The 20,519-nt window shown below is 41.2% G+C and overlaps 1 protein-coding gene across 1 annotated transcript in view; it reads right to left on the minus strand.

The window, feature by feature from the left end:
* The window catches only part of LOC140269903 (ribosomal protein S6 kinase alpha-1), a 43,276-nt gene extending 26,456 nt beyond the window's left edge, over positions 1 to 16,820 (minus strand). Inside the window, exons 1-2 of the mRNA XM_072364924.1 lie at positions 16,160 to 16,820; positions 8,206 to 8,250 (exon numbers count right to left, since the gene is read on the minus strand). Coding sequence (XP_072221025.1) covers positions 8,206 to 8,250; positions 16,160 to 16,222 — 108 coding nt within the window. The 5' untranslated portion in view covers positions 16,223 to 16,820. The remainder of the gene's footprint in view (positions 1 to 8,205; positions 8,251 to 16,159) is intronic.
* Between the last annotated feature and the right edge of the window lie 3,699 nt (positions 16,821 to 20,519).

Here is a 20,519-nt window from a genome sequence, read left to right on the forward strand (position 1 = left end):
ATTTTTCAAACAATATCATCAATTTGGGAGCTTTTCTTCTAAGTTAAGTGTCATCCGCTTCACCACAGAAACAGCAATAAGGAGCCGTCATCAACTTTTCAGAAAAATAAAACACTTCAGAAAAACAGCATGACCACATAAAACACACGAATCTGCGATGCGGAGACTGAAAATGAAAAGTCTGGCACATTTTGTCCGTTGTTGTTTCATGGACGAGCCGATATCAGATCCGCTGTGACCAACATGAGAGCATGAGTGCAGTACAGCTGCTGCTCCCTCTTTATGTACTGGCCCACACGGCTCAACTCTTAAAGAAAGACAACACCTGTTACAATCCTAAATACAGCATTTATAAGACAAGAAATAAACGAGGCCAAAGTATTCAAGCAAACACAGCACCAAGAAATATTTCACAAAGGTTTTCATTTCAATTGCACAAATCTATCTTATTCATTTTCTCTACTTTTCTCAACACATAGACAAACACCACCTAGTTTAGGTTTAGTATCATACAGCAAGATCAACTTTCAGGATGTGGTTTAGTATCAGCACTGCTGGCTCAGAAACAGGCAAACATCTTCAAAGATGTTCCATGAGTCGTCTGACTCTTCTCAACGCACAGTCGACTAGATTTAGTGGTATGAACAATTAATTGTTGTCTTTTACTGTCAATTTTAGGTTGAGACAATTCATTTTCCATCATCTGCATTTGATTTGTTCTTTGCGATTATGTTTAGAGGAGAGGCATTCATGGCAATAACGTTACAAAATCTTATTCATTACTTTTACAATCTCAGCTTAAAGATGTATTGACCTTTTTAGTTCATGTGATAAACTACGGCTCCAGTAATTGACATCAATTCAAAAGACAAACTTTATGACAGGCCCAGTCTTACTCTGAGATGCATCATCGTTGTTCTGACTAATAATGACTGGCATCCACTTGTGTGTCAGGATAAAATTAAATGTTACCATCACGGTCAATCTTAAATATTTCCTAAATTGTTCCCTTTATTGGATGCTGCTTTATCTTGATCTAAATTTGGCAGTTCGGATTTGTTACAAGCCACATGTAAAGAGAGATGATGGGTAAAAACGTATATTAGCAATGGAAAGAAAAGAGCTAAAATAACACAACAGGTCTTAATAGCTCTACAAAGAGCAAACAGTTCTATGAGGCCAGCACATAATCGAGCTCTAGAGGTTTAGCTGTCTGACTCATGTATGAATGGGAGAGAGTAGACTGCAACACATCAACGAGGAAAGAGAATGAGCAGTCCAAAAGAAACAAACAAAAAGAATGAAATATTCATGCTTCAGAGACCGACAAGCCCACACAGCACACCGTGTCTGTGCTATATCTGGGCCCAGTGCGCGTTTGTACACATGTGGCTGGAGGATATTTCCTACAGCTGTCCTGTCAAAAATTTTGGTTCAAACTACTCAAATGCTCTCATCTCACCAATTTAGTTAAAGGAAGGGCTGTCGCCAAGACAGTGCTATATAAAAACACAAAGCCATGAGCTCCCACTTCACGTATTTTTTTGGGCACATGCACGCGCCCGGGAGTACGATCTGTGATGGGTACAACCAGTGTCACCCCTGTGCATCAAGGTGGTGATTTTCTTTTCCTCTAATGCTGCAGTTGCAAATGTGTTGCATATGTTCACAAACACAACCTTGCAGTGAGCGCCACACAGCAGATCCACACTGCTCAGCAGCTAGAAATAAACAAATCCAAACTGTCCTGCATTTCAGGGTTTACTGAGCAACAAGAATAGCAAGCCCAGATTTTATTGAAAAGTTCCAAGTTCAGGACTGAGGATGTTACATTTAGCAAGAGACGCACTTTATGCCTGCCTGCATGCACAAAAGGGGACAATATACCATTAAGTGCTACATCCTGACATGATATAAGCAGTCACAGGCAGCTCTATTCCCTCCTTCCCTGGCATGTTTAGAACCCCTCCCTTTCACCCTGCAGTGGAATGTGAAGTGTTAAGCTCTGTGGAGCTCCAAGGCGTGTTCAAACCTTGTTAATACAGGCCTCTGCTCACAGAGGATCACGGACGAGCAGATGTCGGCACAATGTCTCGCTCCTCTGGCAAGGTTTCATGTTCTATTCCCTCTGTGCAAGATTGTGTTCTGGTTATCTAAGAAAATGTTTGACTACCTCTCGCTCTGAAAAAAGCTCAATGAGGCTGCGCAGGCCAGGAAGAAACAGCAGAACACAGGATGAAGCAGGAACTGTAGCTCAACAGCCATCATCATCACTGCTTCTGTAAAGTTTTATTGTATTTATTTAACGTTTATTGAGCTCAGGAGGGCCAGCAGAGCATGTATGGCCCTTTCCAGTAATATCCTATTGAACAGCCATCCAGTTATCCATTTTGAGACATCGGAGATGCCTTGAGAAAACATTAACTCATTCTTGATTCCAAACTAGACAGTCTGAGTGATTAGACGTAGAATCTTCTTTTAAAGGGAAGTGGAAGCTTTGGGTCAGGACAAAAGACCATAACAGAGTAAATCATGAAAATCCACTCATGCTAAGCAGCTGAAATTAAGATACTCTGAAGTAAACAAATATAAATCACAGCCTGTTGATAGCATTTGCAAATAATTCTTGGCATTTACTGGAACTTGGCACAAAGGAGGACAGGAACAGATGGTTGTGGACTATTATTAAAACAGTGTCAAGTTATTTAACAAACACAAGAAAACTGATATGCGGTCCACGTTGCAATCCTAAAACTATCTGGCACTTAAAAATGCAGCTCAACATTCTTGTGTGAACGTAAACTTCAGCGGGAGCAAGGGGGCAAAACCACACACCTACAGGAAAACTGTCGGGTGAACATGCCAGTTTCTTCACATAAATGCGAGTCGCCACAGCCCAACGGGGCCAAGGAAGTAGGGCAGCTTAAGATGGCAGGACGTATCTCGCTGAGCTGAGAAATACAAACTGCCCTTGTAGGGATGGAAGCCAAGAGAAAAAGAGACGTGTGAAGATGGAAAAGAGGAACAAACAACTAATGCGAGACTGCAGAAAAGAAATGACTTTGACAGTCTTTTCCCTCAGTCTTTGTGCTCTCTGGACTGCTGCAGAGAGTTCAGTGAATTTCCAAGACCGAATGCCCTCAAAGGAGCAATACTTGCAATTCACCTACAAAGGATAATACCTTGCATGACAGGCAGGCACAGAGAAAATGCAAGCAGACAAATCCTGTGCGAGGAGGCTCTGCTTGAGGAAACAGTTCAACATTGTGAAAAATATCCTTGTTCGTTTCCTGGCTCAGAGTTTGATAAGAGCAGCGTTTCCCAGTCCAGGTCCTGTGGACCCTCTTACCCTGCATGTTTATGATGTTTCCCTGCTTAAACACAAGTGATTAAAATGAATTAATCATTACCAGACTTCTGTAAAACTTGAGGGAAAGCTGACAAGTTAAGCCATGCATTTGACTTAGTCACTTAGCAACCACAACTATTCCACTTCCGATATAGCAAATGGGCAGGGAATTGCACATATTTTACTCTCATACAAAGCCAAACAAAGTCCGTACACCGAAAAGGAGAGCTAGAGAGGTTCTTGTGGCAGCTGCTGGCGACGATTAGCCAAGTCTGTACAGCTTCATAAGCTTCATCATGAAGTTATCTTAAACTAGGACTATCATTTGCAAACTGCCAAAATGATTGTGGGAAACAGAAAGAATGAGCGTTAACACACAGCACGGCACATATTGCAAAACTGTGCACTGCATCATCTGGACCAGCTTTCGCATAACACACTAGAGTTTTACGACTCTGCAAGACCTGGAAAGGAGGGCTTGAAGTGTCTTCCACTGCGGAATATTTATGTGTGCACGTGTGAGCGTCTGTATGCGAAGGGTGGGCAAAGCCGCATATATCAAGACAAAGGCCAGGTTTGTGAAAGAAAGGAGAGCAGTTGCCATGCCTACAACATGCGTGTGCAAAGAGAGTCTTTGAGTTACACAAACACAAACCATAAGGCTGCACGGCCTTCGCCATCCTGACTCATTGGCCTTGTAGGTCAAAAAGCCCATAATTTAAATTGCAATACCCTTCCTCTGTCAATATTCAATCATTTCAAAACATTTTAAATCATTACTTCAGTCAAATGGCGTAAAACTACATGGCTGCGTCTGTGTCCCCAACTGACTCCACACCTGCCTCTATAAACCATCCCTTTCCTCCCTCTCGACTCACACACTTGACGACTACCCTGCTGCTGCTGCTACTCTGCTGTGCCCTTTTGTCACTTGGCCACTAAAGCACAAATACCACTCGCTCAGCACCTAGCAGCAGTAAAAAGCAATTATCTTACATTAGGGACAACAAAAATGCCACTGACACCAATGGAAAAGGCATTACCTTGCTCTGCTTTTAGCCCTCAGGCCTGGTAAACGGGAGTTCAAACTGCAGTGTAAATCGTGCAGAAATAAGACAAAAGAACGCACAAAAGAGGCAATCTGCATACACTGCATTTCACAGGACAGGTACCAATACTTAAGTTTATCAAGCTTGCAATTAATGGCTCAGTTCTTCTGAATGACTTGTGCTTTCTCCTTTGTGTTTATAAGAAAACACATGCATTTATAGGAACACAGAAAATCACGTATTATCTAATTATTACCCTGCCTGCTTTTGCTGCACTGGATGTCAGTTGCCTTGATGAAACCATGACAACAAACTCTCCACGCACTGAAGCAATATTACAACTCCGGGAGGTGCGACAATCATCTAATGCTGCAGTCTGTTGTCATAAACTTGAAAGACTGAAAGACTTCTTTGATTGCAGGTCACCGATATCAAAATGTGTCACTGGTCATTTTCAAGGTAATTTCACTACCACTTTTAACGATCTAACTTTTACTTTTAAGCTCATTAACAGGGACCAGTGATAAATGCAGCAACAGTTTTTTTTTTTTTCAGAACAACATAGGCATTGTACTATATATAGCATTTGACAAATACACCATTATTAAATATCTATTGAGAGGTGTCTATATGTCTATATCCAGCTGGTCAGCTGATCTATTTTTTGCAGGACTGCAACACTGCTGTATGTAGCCCTGACCAGCTCAAGCACCCTCAGAACAGGGGTGATGGGTGCAGGGCTTCATCTGCACTCATCATATCCTGATGCACCCATTAAATCTGGAACAGAGTTAAACGAGACTCATTAAAACCACATGGCCATTTGTTGTTGCTCCATAGTCCAATCTTAATGCTCCCAAGCCAGTTGAATTTGGCTGATAGGCATAACTCAGTCCCCAACATTGCATATCAAATCCCCGTTCAATAAAGAAATTGCATAAATCACGCTGAACACGTTTTTTTCTCTCTAATTCTTAAACAACACTGTGTTATCATACTGAATGTCAACACATGGCTTGCTCCAGACCATCTTTTGCAATGTTTTGTTGTGCAAATCTCTTTACCACCAGCTTTAATTCAATCGTAATTATGTGGTAACATCAGAGAATATAATGCATAAACGGTTGCAGAGCATCTTTCATTTTCAATCTTTTTCAGACAATGGACAACAAACTCATTTCCTAGAGATCAAGGTGCTTCAAAAGTATTACTTTATTAGATTCAATTTAGAGAGACAGGAAAGTGAAAAGAAACCAATCTGCGCATCGAAAAGCAGAAACCAGAGCATAATAGTAAGCTTTCCTTGTAAAATGATTCATTACATAAACCAAATTGTCATTCTTTTCACTAACTGTTGCTTTAAAAAATGAGCATTTTGAAAATGTGTCTATGCCTGACCTTCCATTAGAACAAAAACTGTCACGACACACAGCATCTGATTTCCCAAAACGCTCTTCTGTCACCTCCCTTCTTTAAAGCTGAGATTTCACCCCCTTTATTTCAGCTTTTTGACTGAATGCTCTTCCGTGGCTTCATCACTGACGATAAGGCTGAAGTGATCTGTTGCTGTTGTCTGATCATCCCTTATTACATCTCACAGGAGGCTGTTATTAACTACTGTAGTGTCACACTTGAATCTAAGCTGTTAGTCCACATTTACTGTAAGTCCAGTGTAAAGTAGGAAAGAAGCACATGCAATAAAACAAGATTTTCTTTCTATTGTTTTCTGCAAAAAAAAAAAAAAAAGAACTCTAGCTCATATTTGTATTATTAACATGATACTGACACCTTTTTTCTTAACATCACAATTGTCAAATGGAAATTACTGAGACCCCAACCGACAAATACTATTACTATTGAAAATATGTTCAAACCAATTCACGATAGATTTCTTTCCACGCGTAAACATACAACTTCAGAAATTGTAATTTAAGCAATCAACTTGCCAAGTACGATGACAGCTACTGATTAAAAACAGTTAAAACCGATAATGACATGGGGAAGATCGACTGAATCATCGAAATACATAGAAAAACATATTTTCTACAGTCACTTGTAGTATATCTGCATCTCCCATCAAGAGCCCAAAAGTGCATGTAAGGGACAAAAGCTGCATTACAGCTAAGAAATATGCTCTTGTGTATTAGTTTTGACAACACAAAGAGAAAAACGATATCTCATTAGTGCTGTAGTTTTCTCAGTTGGGAATAAGGACTGACCGAACCTGCATGACCCCCCCCCCCCAAATACACACACACAATCAAACAATAATGTGGATGACCATTATAGTCCCTTTCAGATTTTGAAATTTAACCAAAAAAGGACATGTACTCTCCTCTGTCCTCACTTGTCCGAGGTTATAGCCTTTAACCTCTACCCCTGCCTCACCCTCTGCTCCTCCCATTAGGTCTGCTGGAGCCAGGTAGCTCCCATGGCTGCAGTAGATAACAGCAGCCATTATCAGATTCCCAGCATTTAAGCAGCTGCTTGCTATTGATCGCTGTAGCGCCTGGTTACAACTGCCCTGCCGGCATGGTGTCTGGGGATGATATCTACTAGCCACCCCACAACCTCAACAATGAACATCACATGTGATTTATACATACAGTATATTTTTCTAGCGGTTATTCAAAGACTGCAGACTTATTCTCATAATACATAAGTCAAGATGATACCATTTAAAATCACAGAGCCTCTCTGAGTATAAGGTACCACTTCTGTAGAATTACTGGCTGAAAACCTTATTCAGAGGAAATCCTAATTAAAAAGATGACATAAATTACCAGATTACTAGAGTACCCCACAGGCGATTAGCACAAAATGTAGATAATCACAGTGCTGCCCAAGCCCTAGTGAGAATTAAATATTATTGTCACTTAGCAGAATCATACGGGTATAATGTGAATAGAAATGTGACAATCTTATCTATATATCCTTTTGTATGCATTTGTAAATGCTGGAAACTATACTTTTCCACTGAACACCAAGCCAAAGTTTAATTTATTTTTTCCTGTCATGAAAAGTGAATGCCTTTGACCAGCTTGGCCCCTGTGACCACTTTGACTGAAACCTTTCTTTTCTCGTCGAGGGCACTCAGCACTCCCTCAGTCACAGCACATTGTTCTGAGCTGAAAGAAGAGATGGCGTGCTCTTTAGAGACTCTGCCCTTGACAGCAAAGCCAGAAAAAAAAAAATAAAAAAGAAGCTCTGCCAGAAGAACCATTTTCCTGTCCTCTGCTACATGACTGGAGAGCAACGGAGTTCAGGAGGAAACAGGATCAGGTTTCAGGCCACGACAAAGAAGTGCAGGGGCCAAGCGGGGGGGGGGGGGGGGGGGGGGGGGGGGGGGCAGGGCAGGCTGACTCAGAGATTGTCAGTGTGTTTTTGTATGACAACGTTTGTGTGCATTTCTCTCTGCATGACGTGTTGACATGTAACTGGGCCACACACTATTTGTAACACTATGGCCTTTTTGTATTGACGCAGACACATTCCTGTACAGAGTGGCCGCAGTGCCGCTCGATCAGCCTCACTCAGACAGTATTCAATACATTAAATTCCAGCCAGCAAATACTCTCGGAGGGCCGTCACTGTAATTGCTACATGAATAGAGCAAATCATCATTGATGAATACAAAAAAAATAAAAAATTTGCCCTTGGATGAAGTGGGCCTTCAGAGAACATTGTAAACAAAAGCCAAGAATTCAACCCAGTTTTCAAGTCTGATTGACCGGATGTTCGGCTGCACAAATATTGTGTCACATTTCGTTCGCCTGCGTGCGTCTTCGGTCCAGATATGTCACGTACCTTGACGGAAGTTGTGACTCCATCCTCAGCAGTGCTCTGCCCATTCTGTCAAGAAAGCAGATGAGAGAAACAGTCAGCGTGTATGACAGCACATGTATCACAAGCGTCAGTGAGCATATGGGGAAAAGAGGGAGAAAAAGGCAGAGAGAGATACTAGAGAATATTTGCAAGACTGTGTAGGCGGCAGCAGTCCACTTTGCTCCTCTCCAGACAAACCTAATAATCTGAGGCTGACACACAAATGCATGCCCTTTGTCCATTCCCCAGTAGGTAAGCCTTGTTGAAAAGGGTAATCACTGTTATTTGTCAAACAATGTCTTAAAAATGGCTATTGTGAAACATGCTCAGGCAGCAGAGGTGGGCAGCAGACTTTGATCATCTAATCTGACTCAAGTCTCAGCATATGTTCAGAGTGCGTCCCTCTCTGTCGCACGGAAAGGTAGGGACACGAGGAGGACCGAGGCGAATCTATCACATCACAAGTAGACTGGAATCTACCTACACACTGGGATGTGATTATTAAAAAAATTAAAATATAAATCAAATTAGGGATGCAACGGTACTCGGTAAAATATTGAATCTTTCGGTCCACTATGCACGGGATAATACACCCTTATGGACTGCAGGTTTCGGTTTTGCAATTCATTTTGCACTGATGCTTTACACTGTGTGTGCCTGTCCAGGCAGGTGAAAAGCCCTCCCTGCGAGTTGCGAGTTAATGTCCAATCACTGTTGTGTCTCCACCCACGCACCCCCTGTCAGTCACACTGGTGTAACTGGAGGCAGGTTCAAAGTGCAGCTCACACACGGAAGCAGAAAAAAGAAAACAAAGAGGCATGGCCAGCACTAGCGGAGGAGTTGAGAGCAATGGTGGACTAGCCATTGGGAGCACCAGGACATTTCCGGTGGTCTGGCCCCCGAACTGGCCCAGTCTGCGATTGCCGATGGTCGGTGGGCGTCTATTGGGGCTGGTCTCTGGTCTGGATGGCTGAGCTAACAAAGTCTAATAGTGGCGTAATGTTCCGTTAGTTAGACTAATTTACATGCAATTTACATTGCAGCGTGCATTGAGAGGGCGGCGTTTGTGTGCTGCAGCGTTTGTGTGCTGCAGCGTTTGTGTGCTGCAGCGTTTGTGTGCTGCAGCGTTTGTGTGCTGCAGCGTTTGTGTGCTGCAGCGTTTGTGTGCTGCAGCGTTTGTGTGCTGCAGCGTTTGTGTGCTGCAGCGTTTGTGTGCTGTGACTAATGGAGCATTCAAGTTGTATACGAATCTCGGAATTTCTGAGCTCCGAGTCAGAATTTTAATTTCATCATTTAGTAACTGTTAACTTGAAAGTGTTATTATTATTATTATTATTCAGTGTGTTATTATTATTATTATTATTATTCAGTACACCAGTGATACTAGTATGTTTACAGTTTTTGCTGACAAGCAAAATAAAGAGAGAATTTTGGGAGAAAAAAAATTGTTCTCTTTATGCACAAAACACGTACCCAAACTGAACCAAAACCATGGCCCAAAAACCGAGGTACAGACCGTACCTGTACCGTTGCGCCACTAGTCAATATGTAGGATTATACTTTTTAGTGAAGTAGTTCAGTGTGTGTGTGGTAGGGCTGCTAGACTTTGACAAAAATGTTCATTACTATTTTTATCCCCGATTAAGATTAGAATGATTTAACATGAAAACAACTATTTATTCCTTTTGAAAATACTATGAAAAAGCTAAGCTTTCCACATCCTGGTGACTCTCGAGTCTGTAGTTCTATAGAGGGCTCAAGAGATTTTAAAAGAAAGAGGGGCTTTGGTTTCATAACGCAAGACATGCACAAACTACTACAAATTCTCTTAAAAAGCCAAGTCAGACAAATTATTCTAAAAGAAATCCAGAGGGCCAGTTAAGCTTACTTTCAATGTCCAACAGGAGAATCATGCAAGCTGACAAAACCTGTGTCCCTCGTGGTCAGCATCATGTAATTAGAAGGGTTATGTTAACAGAGTCCAGGCATTATGACCTAATGGACATTATACAACAACTTGGCCTCTGGAAGCAATGGTCACCATTTTAGGACTTCCAGTGTAATCCAGATAATGAATACCAAAGATGTTCCATTATCTGGTCATTATCTAAATGCAGATAAATTGAAAAGCTATTAAGGAGCTAAATCATCGCCATGAGGCAATACATCCGGTCTTTTCTGCTCTCCTCATGGACGCTTTAACTGCATGGAGCCGAAGCTCACTCACCACTTGTTAAGTGTTGCAACTCAGAAAACAAACCATTACCACAGTCGTGTCCCTGTGTTTACAGGATCTGCATACTTATGTGTCAATGCCAATTTTATCCACGAAGCACATTTAAAACAATGCGAGGTTGAACCATAGTGCCAGTTCCTTCAAAAATCAACAAACAAACAGCAATTAAATAAAAGAATAAAGCACAAAAGGTGAATTTAATATAAATAAATTAAATGGACCCATACTAATAAAATCATCAGATTAAATCAAATCACCAAAGACTGTTTGAATCAAACACAAATTAAAATAATTAAGTCTCAACTGTCTGCTAAGTTTCTGTTCTGAGCTGAGCTTAATATGAAACAGTTGGTTCTTCCAGAGAAAGCAGAAGCCACTGCAGAAACATGAACATCTCTACTATTGTATCAGCTTCTTGGAACATTCAAGAGCATCTGCTTGGTCGACCTCAGTACTCTGGCAGCAGCATGAGGATGTTTAAGCTCTTCTGGATAGGATGTGGACAGCCCACAAAGGCCTGAAGAGTTCTTGGTATTAGCTAAAAACAAACCCTGCAGTGTGGATCCTATACTTTCCAAAATGCAACTGTCATCAGACTACCGTTTCGAGTTAAATGCCCTCAAATTAAACTCCTCCAGTTTTGTAATGGAGGGTTTTTTGTTACAAATGTGTAGCCATCACACCAGAGTGAAACTGTTGTCATGAGCAGCCAATTCTACCATCACATGACATCAATACAAAACGGCCTGACTGAGTAACTTTTTGTGAACAGTGTTGATACATGGAAAAATAAATACATGAACCTTTCCAGCGAACAAAGAAACGGTCCTGAGTCCACGGTCATGTCTAAGTGTAAGGACAACATAAATAACCTTCCTGTCCCTTTTCCCCTTTTTGTTTTTCCATTACAGAGGGGCGGCCCTGATGTTGTTCACATCCGCCGTGCCCTCTTCCTCTTCCCTTAGACTGCACTAAATAAGACAGGCAGTCAGCACAATGACAAGCAGAGGCCTTAACAATCGAACATTAAACAAAAAGGGCACAGAGTGTGTCGTCGAGATGTCGAGAGAGGCAGAGGCAGTGACAGCAAAGAAGCTTTGAAGAGTAAAAAGATAAAAATATATAAATCCTCCGAACAGAATGAGCACAGACAGGGGATCTACTTAACTGTCACTGTGACACCTCAAAATACATTCTCAGTGTGGCAAGACTTGTTGTGTTTGCCAACTGAATGTACATAAATATTTTCCCGATAGGGTTTCAAGCAAGAGCTACTAACTGGATACGTGCTTTAAATTCACAGATCAACATTTCATCTGATTGGACTTTAATCAGGATCTCAATGGAGGCTATTTGAATAAAAATTGCCAGCAAATACATGGATCCATAATGTCCCACGAAACAGAAGAATTTTGAGGCACTGCAGTAATTTAAAGCTTAAGTTCAGGTTAAAGTCAGACCGGAGTGATAACTCAAAGAATCCCCGACTGAAATGTAGTAATGATTGACCTAGAAAACAAATTTAATGAAAGTCTTTCTACCTTGCCTAACTTGCATTCCCACTCATCTTTTTGTATCCCATTTTGTTTGTGCCGACAGCTTTGTTGGGTACAATGCAACTGTCCATACATTTGTATTTGTAGTTAGCATCATCTCTTTCACATTTCATCCCCATTAGCTCTGCAAATAGCCCAGTTAAAGGCACTTTCCTTCCCAGTGCAAAGAGCCAAGGCATGCACATACACCAAAACAAAAACAGCCACATAACACAGTACACCAGTACCCCATTATATCAATCAAACCTGACCCAGACGGCAGCCCTTTAGAATCTATGTCAGGATCTCTACATGATCAGACAGACAAAGATCACAGTCTCAGAGGATGGACTCTTTATGTGTGTTTGATAGAGAAATCAATTTTATTTAAACAGCGCGATTAGAGCTGTGCTGCTTTGTAACTAGGCAACGCAGAAATACAACAAACCAAGTCTGCACCGCTTCTGACATTTATGATAGGACCACAAAAGATTGTTAGCCTTTCTGACAGATTAACCTTCAACTTCAAAAGGCAGGAGAACTGACTTTCTCAAGGCTCCTATCAAGTAGTGAGTTGTGTTATCACATGCCCACCCAGCCCTCCTCCACCCCTATGGCTCTGCTCAGGTGTTCCGCCATTGGTTCACACCCAGATTAGCTGCAGCGAAGTGTGAATACACTCCCACAGAGTGAGGCATATATGAGACCTGTGCACACACTCACATGCAGTACATGCACACTAAAAAAAAAAAACTCAAGTACCTGATTGTACTTTGCTGACCACGCCCGTGAAGCAAACATGGCACACATTCCATCTCTTAACCCTACTTTATCCCTCACTTATCTCCGTCTCCTTCATCTTCCACAGCAAGCTTGAGCAGTCCTGCTGTATAAAAACATACGCTTTTACTTTTCATCATAATCCATCTGATCCCAAAATCAATACAGCAGAATTCAGTGATTATACTGACTTAGAGGGACGTTCTCTGTATAAATCATACTCTGGGGACTATTTTCCAAATTAATCCATCTTCAACATTCAATCCAGACAAGAAACAAAATTTCAATAGTTTTCTAAGTGAAAATCGTTCCTGTGTGACAGTCTCACTTGTGATTGTTCAGACACTAGTAGGCACAAACGAAAAAGAGCAAATTTGGTGCTTACCAATTCAAAGAAAAGAAAGACGGACAGCGAGTTCCTCAGTAAATGTGTAAAGTCAAGCCGTGCTTCATATGGAAGAAAACAGCTAATGCCATGAAATGCAACCACCTCCATTTACAGAGGGAACAATAATATACATTGTAGCTGCAGCAATAATAATCAACTGTGGGCAAAGTCTCAGGTTCGGCATTGTAGGGGTTTCATTTGTTCATGTTCTATACCCACTTTATTCTGCTCAGTGTCGGGAGATGGAGCCTTTCCCAGCAGCCCTTTGGTGAGAGGTGGGGTACAACTTGAATAGGTTGCCAGACCATCTCAGACTCAGACTCATTCACACACACACACTCACACTCACACTCATCCCTACAATCAATTAAAAAAATCACCAATTAACCTAACATACGTGTTTCTGCTGGGGGGTTCCAAACAGTGCAGCCAAATTGGATATCTGCGATAACTAACAACATCAGCATGATTCTGAACTTTTGAAGGAGCTGCCTTAAACTAATAATGACAGTGGCTGATGGAGGTGGTAGTGACTCAACCGGGATAATTGTTAAAGTACCTTTATCAGAGATGATTCACTTAGAACAAGTTCATTCACAACAAATGTGGCTCGGTGATGAATAAAGGGCTCGAAGGCAAACATTTTTGAATAGCTCACTTTGCTCGATTCTACTGCTTGCTGTGCCGCAACATCAAGGACAAATGATAACTAAACTGATTTCCATTTGTTTTACGATACCTGTTTGGCTTTCTAACACAAGCACTCACATACTGAGTCATGTGACGCACACTTTTCATTTGTAGATGTATCACAACACATCATCGTGTTTAGCCGCATGCGTTTAAAACTTGTGTAGAGGAGGTGATGTTTTATTACTACATGATAGGCTTTTATCATCCATCTTCTGCTCTCCAAATCATCCAAAAGGGCGTCTCCGTCTGTCCCATCTGTCCATATGACTAGTTAGACTCTTCCATGGCTTGGCCTCCCTTTTCCCTCTCCCCAACATGTTCACTGGCATGGCCTCCAATCTCCCTCACTCTTACTGCACAATCATTCTGAGCCCTGAGCAGGGTCTGGCTGCCATCAGGAACCAAAGTGTGCAGCTGGCTGGTAGGCTGGTGACAGAGATAAATGGCAAAGATCCTATTCGGACTGGCAGTGATTTGCGTGATCAAATTAATAACAGAAACAGGTTTTTAGGGACCAATCCAATTACACCAGAACACCAACACCACATCCTCCATCAAGAAAACCACAAATACGAACCATAGAGTTCTAACTATTACACATACTAAATGTATGGCATTTTCACAGGATTAAACTTAGCGCTTTTCACAGGTTCTGCACCACCATCTGTTTTAGCTGTGACATGCTACTCGCCCAACTCACATGCTGCAGGATACTGTAAATAGTGGAGTCTGTGAACATTCTTTGTCACGGATGACACCGAATTTCAATTACCCAAAGTTTTGCCTTTTTCATTCATCAATCAAGAATTTCTGCATCCTTCAAATAATTAATACTCCTCATATCAATTACATGGCTTAATTTGTCAAGACTGCTTAAACTTGTTTTGGCTGAAGTTAAAATGAGCTCAATTTGGGCTCAAGAACTAACACCAAACTGATATCCCTTTGAGTTAAAGACCCACTCTAATTAAATCAGAGTGATGATCTGGCCCGACTGTTAGAAAAATTAGCTTCATTCATGAAACATTCTGATCCTCTGCAAAGCTGATTGAGGACGCTGTTTAAAGCTGTGCGCAGAGCTATTCATTAGTGAGATCAGACACACAGAAAACATGGGTATCACATAGTCCCTTCACCTGCTTAATTGGCACACAATTAATTCAAAGGAGCAAATTTGCTTGATAACCTCAAAGTATTAGTGAGCCACTGCTTGGTCCCAGTTCCAGATCTGCTCATCATAACCTTAATGGGTGGGTGCATATTCATGAGTAAGCAATCAGGCTGTTCAGGGAGCAACTGAAGTGTTCATGAATAATGATGCTACAGCGCAACAACAGGGGCCTGCACAACACTATGGCCTTAAATCTGTCTCTCATTCTTGCTTCAACTTCTGGAGTGCATTATGCAAAAATATATTCAGCACTGAGGAGAAATCAAGCTCAGTAGTGTCTTCAATCAACTGTGAAGTCATCAGTTTTAAAAAAAAAACAAAAAAAACAATAAGGTGAACTCTTGCGGATGTCAGCATGCTTAAACTATTTTAACTTCAAATGCTTGAAACTAATTCACTGGGATGAAAATAACTTATCCTACAATCTACATTACAAAGTCAAACTTAAGGTTGGGCAATACTCGGTTTTAAATTTAAAACGTTTTACCAAGATTGCATGACTTGTAAATTGCATGGTCTCAATAAGCAGAAGAGAGCTCATCCCTGCCCTTGTTTTTCCTGATTCCTCAGAGAACCTCCTAGAAACCATTTAACAGGTGAGAGCCGTGACAGATTGTGATCATGAGCCTGCGTATTAGATGACAGCCGGGACTTCTGAGGGCTGTTTTTAGCTCTGAAATTGAGTTGCTCGTTTGTTTCAGTATCTTAGAAAGCTTGAAATCAATGGCATAAAATTAAATATTATTATTCCAATTTCTCTGATGGTTTATCGTTCGAATCGTACCATACAAGCCGTCCTGACGTCAGTGTGTGGAAAAAAACACGTCCTATGGCAAGTGGAAATTTGTGACACTTTGAGTCACCCTTAGTAAAGCTCATGTACAGGTCACCCCAGCTAAGCTGCCAACAGGCGCGACTTCAATCATTTAAAGCAACTTTTCTCAAAAAAAGTGGATTTTCCTAAAAAATATAAATAAAAAAATTCCAAGGTGACTGCTGAACACTTTCTCTGTAGGGATGCAGCGTTCACACAAATCAAATGGTCTCTCACGACTGCAATTTACTTAAAGAAAGTTGGCCAAACAATTCGTGCATTCCTCCCCCCCAATATCAGCACATGCACCTTCCATTACCTCCGTTTCAAGCTGCACCAGTTCCATTGTGGGCCATGGCTCCGCGATTTGTGCGAGAGGCATTTTCGCTGGATTTTCAGTTTCCTGTCAGCTTGCTCAAGTGTGAATCTGGCCTCTCCAGATTTGTCGGTGCCGCTCTTGACAAGTGCAGCTCTTTGCTCAGGTCCCAAGTCCAGTCAGAGCAGATTTATCAGCACTTTGCTCCCTGCACGGAGCGGAAGACGCGCTCTCAGACGCCAGTAGCTTCACAAACAATTGTAACCACTTGAATGATTTTGGCGTCGATTGGTCACTTGAGTGTGTTTGCTTAAAGTAACTACAATCCAGTTGAGAGCCGTAAATACCGAACACCCGGCTCCTTGCAGATAAGCGCGTCCTCAGGTCAGGCTTTGGGTATGACAAGCGGGAGAGAAGAGCGCAGTGTCCAACACTAAGATCCAAGCTGCTTTAATTAATTATTAGCGCTGTGCAGGAGTCTACAACCATATTAAGGAATTAGCCGGTGTCCGCGATGCCTTGTCAATCGATGTCGAATCGTATATTTACGTCTTCCTTGCAATGAGCTTCTGATTTCTCCCGGTCAGAAAGGGAAGACTTCCCCTCTGTCTTCCAGCTTTCCAACAGTAAGCGCAAAGACCCCAGTGTGGATCTGTAGTACGAGCAGGCTCCAACCCGAGCTGTCATTGGCAGTCTCCAGTAGAATTTCAGCCAGCCCCCTTTCCTGCTTGTTCCGCCCAAGTCCGATCGCGCCATCATCCGGTGGAGGGATGGACTGCAAATACGTAATGCGTAAAAAGCGAGCTATTAATGAACGAACCCGCTCTCTTTGATGTTTGTTGGCGCAGCAGAGGGTGCGTCAGATCGCCAGTTTTCTTTAAAAAAACCGTCAATCTTCAGCAATAAAAATGAGAAAACAGAGGGAAGCTCGGGAGAAACGTGGATTTATGTCGTATCTTGTGTAAACTGATGCAGAGCTCAGCTGACTTTTCTTCTCTGGAGTGCTTCCCCCAAACTTTGATTTTGACTTTAAGTGGATTGAATTAGTGCGCGTTGCCTTCAAACCCACATAATACCCTCTCTGGCTCTAAAAACGTCACATTGTTACAAAAATTACATAATATCTTTGATTACACAATAACTATGATGTAAAAAATACAAGTTGAGAGAAAAGACTGTTTTAGGTCGTGACTGGTGCTGCTCTGTCCGGATATCACACTTATGCAGCGCTCTTTTCATTGACAATAGCTCTCATGAAGGTCCTTGTAATCTGCAGTAACATAATGCACCCCATCCACCCGCACCACTTCTCTGCTTCATTCACTGCCGAGTGGATTTTGCTCTTGGCCAGCTTTGGTTACTATTGGCAACTGGAGGGTATACAACCGCCTTTCTTTTGTGGATCTGTTGAATTTTGTATTCAAATTCAGATGAAGATGGCAGTTTACAGACACAAAAATGGAAAATGAATGGAATGGAGATATGGCTTATGATTTGGGGCCTGTTTTTTGATGGCTATATTGTAAATTCAAAATGAAGGACACTGACACATTCATCTCGCCAGGCTACCAATGCCTGTCCGAGATGATTGTAGGAGGTTACTCTCATATATCTGGACACTCTTTATGGTGAAAATGCATTATGTTCTGTGTTTTTTTTTCTTTTTTTACTTTAGATTCAAGCTGCACTTCAGCACCTTGTCTTTTTCAAGTGAAAGAAAACCTACCACTTTCATTCATGTCATGCCCACAGGGGACTGAGAAGGAAGCCTGTAAAAAAAAAAAAGACATGTTGATTTCTTTTTCCTTTCAGTCAATTTATCTTTTAACAGAGCCATGACAACCCTTCTTGCTTTAATCAAATGGTGAGACAGCATGCTAAAATTGTTTGTAATTTGCAAAACCAAAAGCAAGCCCAAAGATCTTATTAACCAATCGCTTTATCTCTATGATGGATAAGCAGCCACAGGCAGCTCTCATGGTACCTCATAATGTTTTGTTGGTGTTTATGATCTAGCTTCTAGCGCATCCACACAACAAACTGCTGACTCTCTTTTCATCATCTCTTCTGGGTTTTTTTTTTTGTCCAGTATATGCAGGGTAACAGCAAATCTCTCCTCTCTCATCCCCTCATCCACACCAAGGAGACCAGCAGACTGATGTTAAATGTTTATGGCTCCTCCTTTATGATCTGATGGATTTCAGTGTGAGTCAGCAGTGACAGTTTGTGGTGTAATAAAGGTGATTTATGGGAAGAAAGAACCGAGAAAATCATCGAGAAAGATGACAAATCGTGGAATTATGAAAAAAACTCTCATTGACATAGATTTAAGGAATCTCTTCTTCTGTTTGTGATGCTCCTGTGACATCACACTGACTCAGAGGTCTCCAACAACTCCAGGGATACCCTCACCCCATCTGAAAAATGATTCAGTCTAGCTTGACATACATGTGCAATGAAGCAAGACACACCAAGATGTGTTGGTTTAATCTCGCACGAATGAAATGTGTTTTTGTTGAGGAGCGGTCCTAAAATGGATGGCAGAAAGCTTTCTGGTCTGATAAATTGAGGCGAAGTCGACACTGCTTATTAACCTAATTTTTTGGTTAGAGTTGAAAAAAACAATGAGGGAAAAACAATGAATCATAATGTTTAATACCCGGTACAGCTGTAAACGGTGCGGTTCAAATGCAAATACAGTGCCCTCCTGGTGTGAAGTGGCTGTCAGTTTTAAAAAAAAACACATCCATTAATCTGTTTGATTTATTCTCTCTTGCTATTTCAATTGATTCAAACCTTTTACTTTTTATAAAGCTCAGTAATAAAGTATACTAGTTATCTATATGTTCATCTATAGAGCTGTGCTTCTTCATTTCTCTTCAGTATCTGGTGCTTATTGTGTCTTTTATATCTCTCTTCATTCCACAATAATATAATCTATTTCAAATGTGATATATATAAGAAATAGTAGCATTTTCTTGCTTAATGCAGTGTCTAAAATAAGTCAATGCAAGTTGATTTGCATATGGAAACTCCATGAACATGGTGGCCACCTTCATTATGAAGCTACTGTTGTAGCTACCAAACTTTATGCTTTTCTGGTAAAACAACACAGTAAAACTGTATGTGTCAATATGTAGGAACTACTTTATGTATACCTTCAAATGTAATCACTGTAATAGATTTTCAAAAGTGTTATTTATGACTTATGATTATACTGTTTCAAATCCACTTTTCCATCCAACATTATAAAAAGTGAGCAAACCTGTTTTGGGTGAAAAGATTAAAATTCTGATGATGTTTGAAGAGAAATATCTCGGTAATCCAAGGGATGAATTTGCTGATGCAACATATCGACTGATAATAGCCTAAAACCGGATCATCCTTGCATCAGAACAACAAGACAGAAATGGGAATGATAAATACAAACACCAATAGACATGGTATTCCCACCAACATCAGGTAAAATATTCAAATTTAGTATCCCTAATTTTAGCTTTAAACATTAGACCCATGTGTCAGATGTCAGGTGTCAGGAGAAGTGCTTTGGTAATAATTCCTTCTTAAATGAGACGAGTGAGAGAATGACTGCAGTGTAAGGAGAGTAGTGGAGAACAAATTAATTAGCTACTCAATAGTAAAGCAAGGGTAATTATCCAACCTCTGCTTACTGACTGTAGAAGGAGAAAATGGCAATGTCATTATTCACTCTGGCTCTGTGCCACAGAGAGATGATGCACAAATAGTGTGATTGTGTTTCAGCCATCAGTGGAGTAGTCATTTATCACAGAAATGGCTAACAGCACAGACTGGCTTCAGATGTCCTGTGGTGGTGATACTGATTAGTAATGACAATAGAAAAAGAAAGGGTGAGGGTGAGGAGACAAGCAGTAGTCTTACATGATAATCACAGGTTTCAGTTGGTGGTTGCTGTTTGTCTTAGTCATCAATAGTGTATAATCTGTGGTAACAGCAGCCAAACCAAAGCAACGTCTCCATTATCATATGGCTCCGAAAGCACAGTTGAGCAAAAACAGCATGTTGAGGCTTGAATTTTTTTCTATCTCAGGTATTTGGGCAGGGCAAAAAGGCAGGGCAGGCACGCTGTCTTTATAAGACAGCACTTCTGAAACCAAGCATAGCGCGAACAAACAACACAAACACATCCTGTGTCGCTGATGTTCACTGAGACATGGGCCAAAAAAAAAATTGTGAGTCAGGAAGATACATGCTGAAACAATATGACACAAAGCTGCTATCACTGGGCTGAAACAACTGCTGAGCTGGAGGGTGCAGGGAAGTGGTGGAGACTTAGAGCAAGAATTTTACAATTCACTGATTTTCCATTATCTGAGCTCAAGCC

This window comes from Leuresthes tenuis, unplaced genomic scaffold, assembly GCF_036924035.1.
Source record: "Leuresthes tenuis unplaced genomic scaffold, fLeuTen1.0.hap1 SCAF_15, whole genome shotgun sequence".
Taxonomy (NCBI): domain Eukaryota; kingdom Metazoa; phylum Chordata; class Actinopteri; order Atheriniformes; family Atherinopsidae; genus Leuresthes; species Leuresthes tenuis.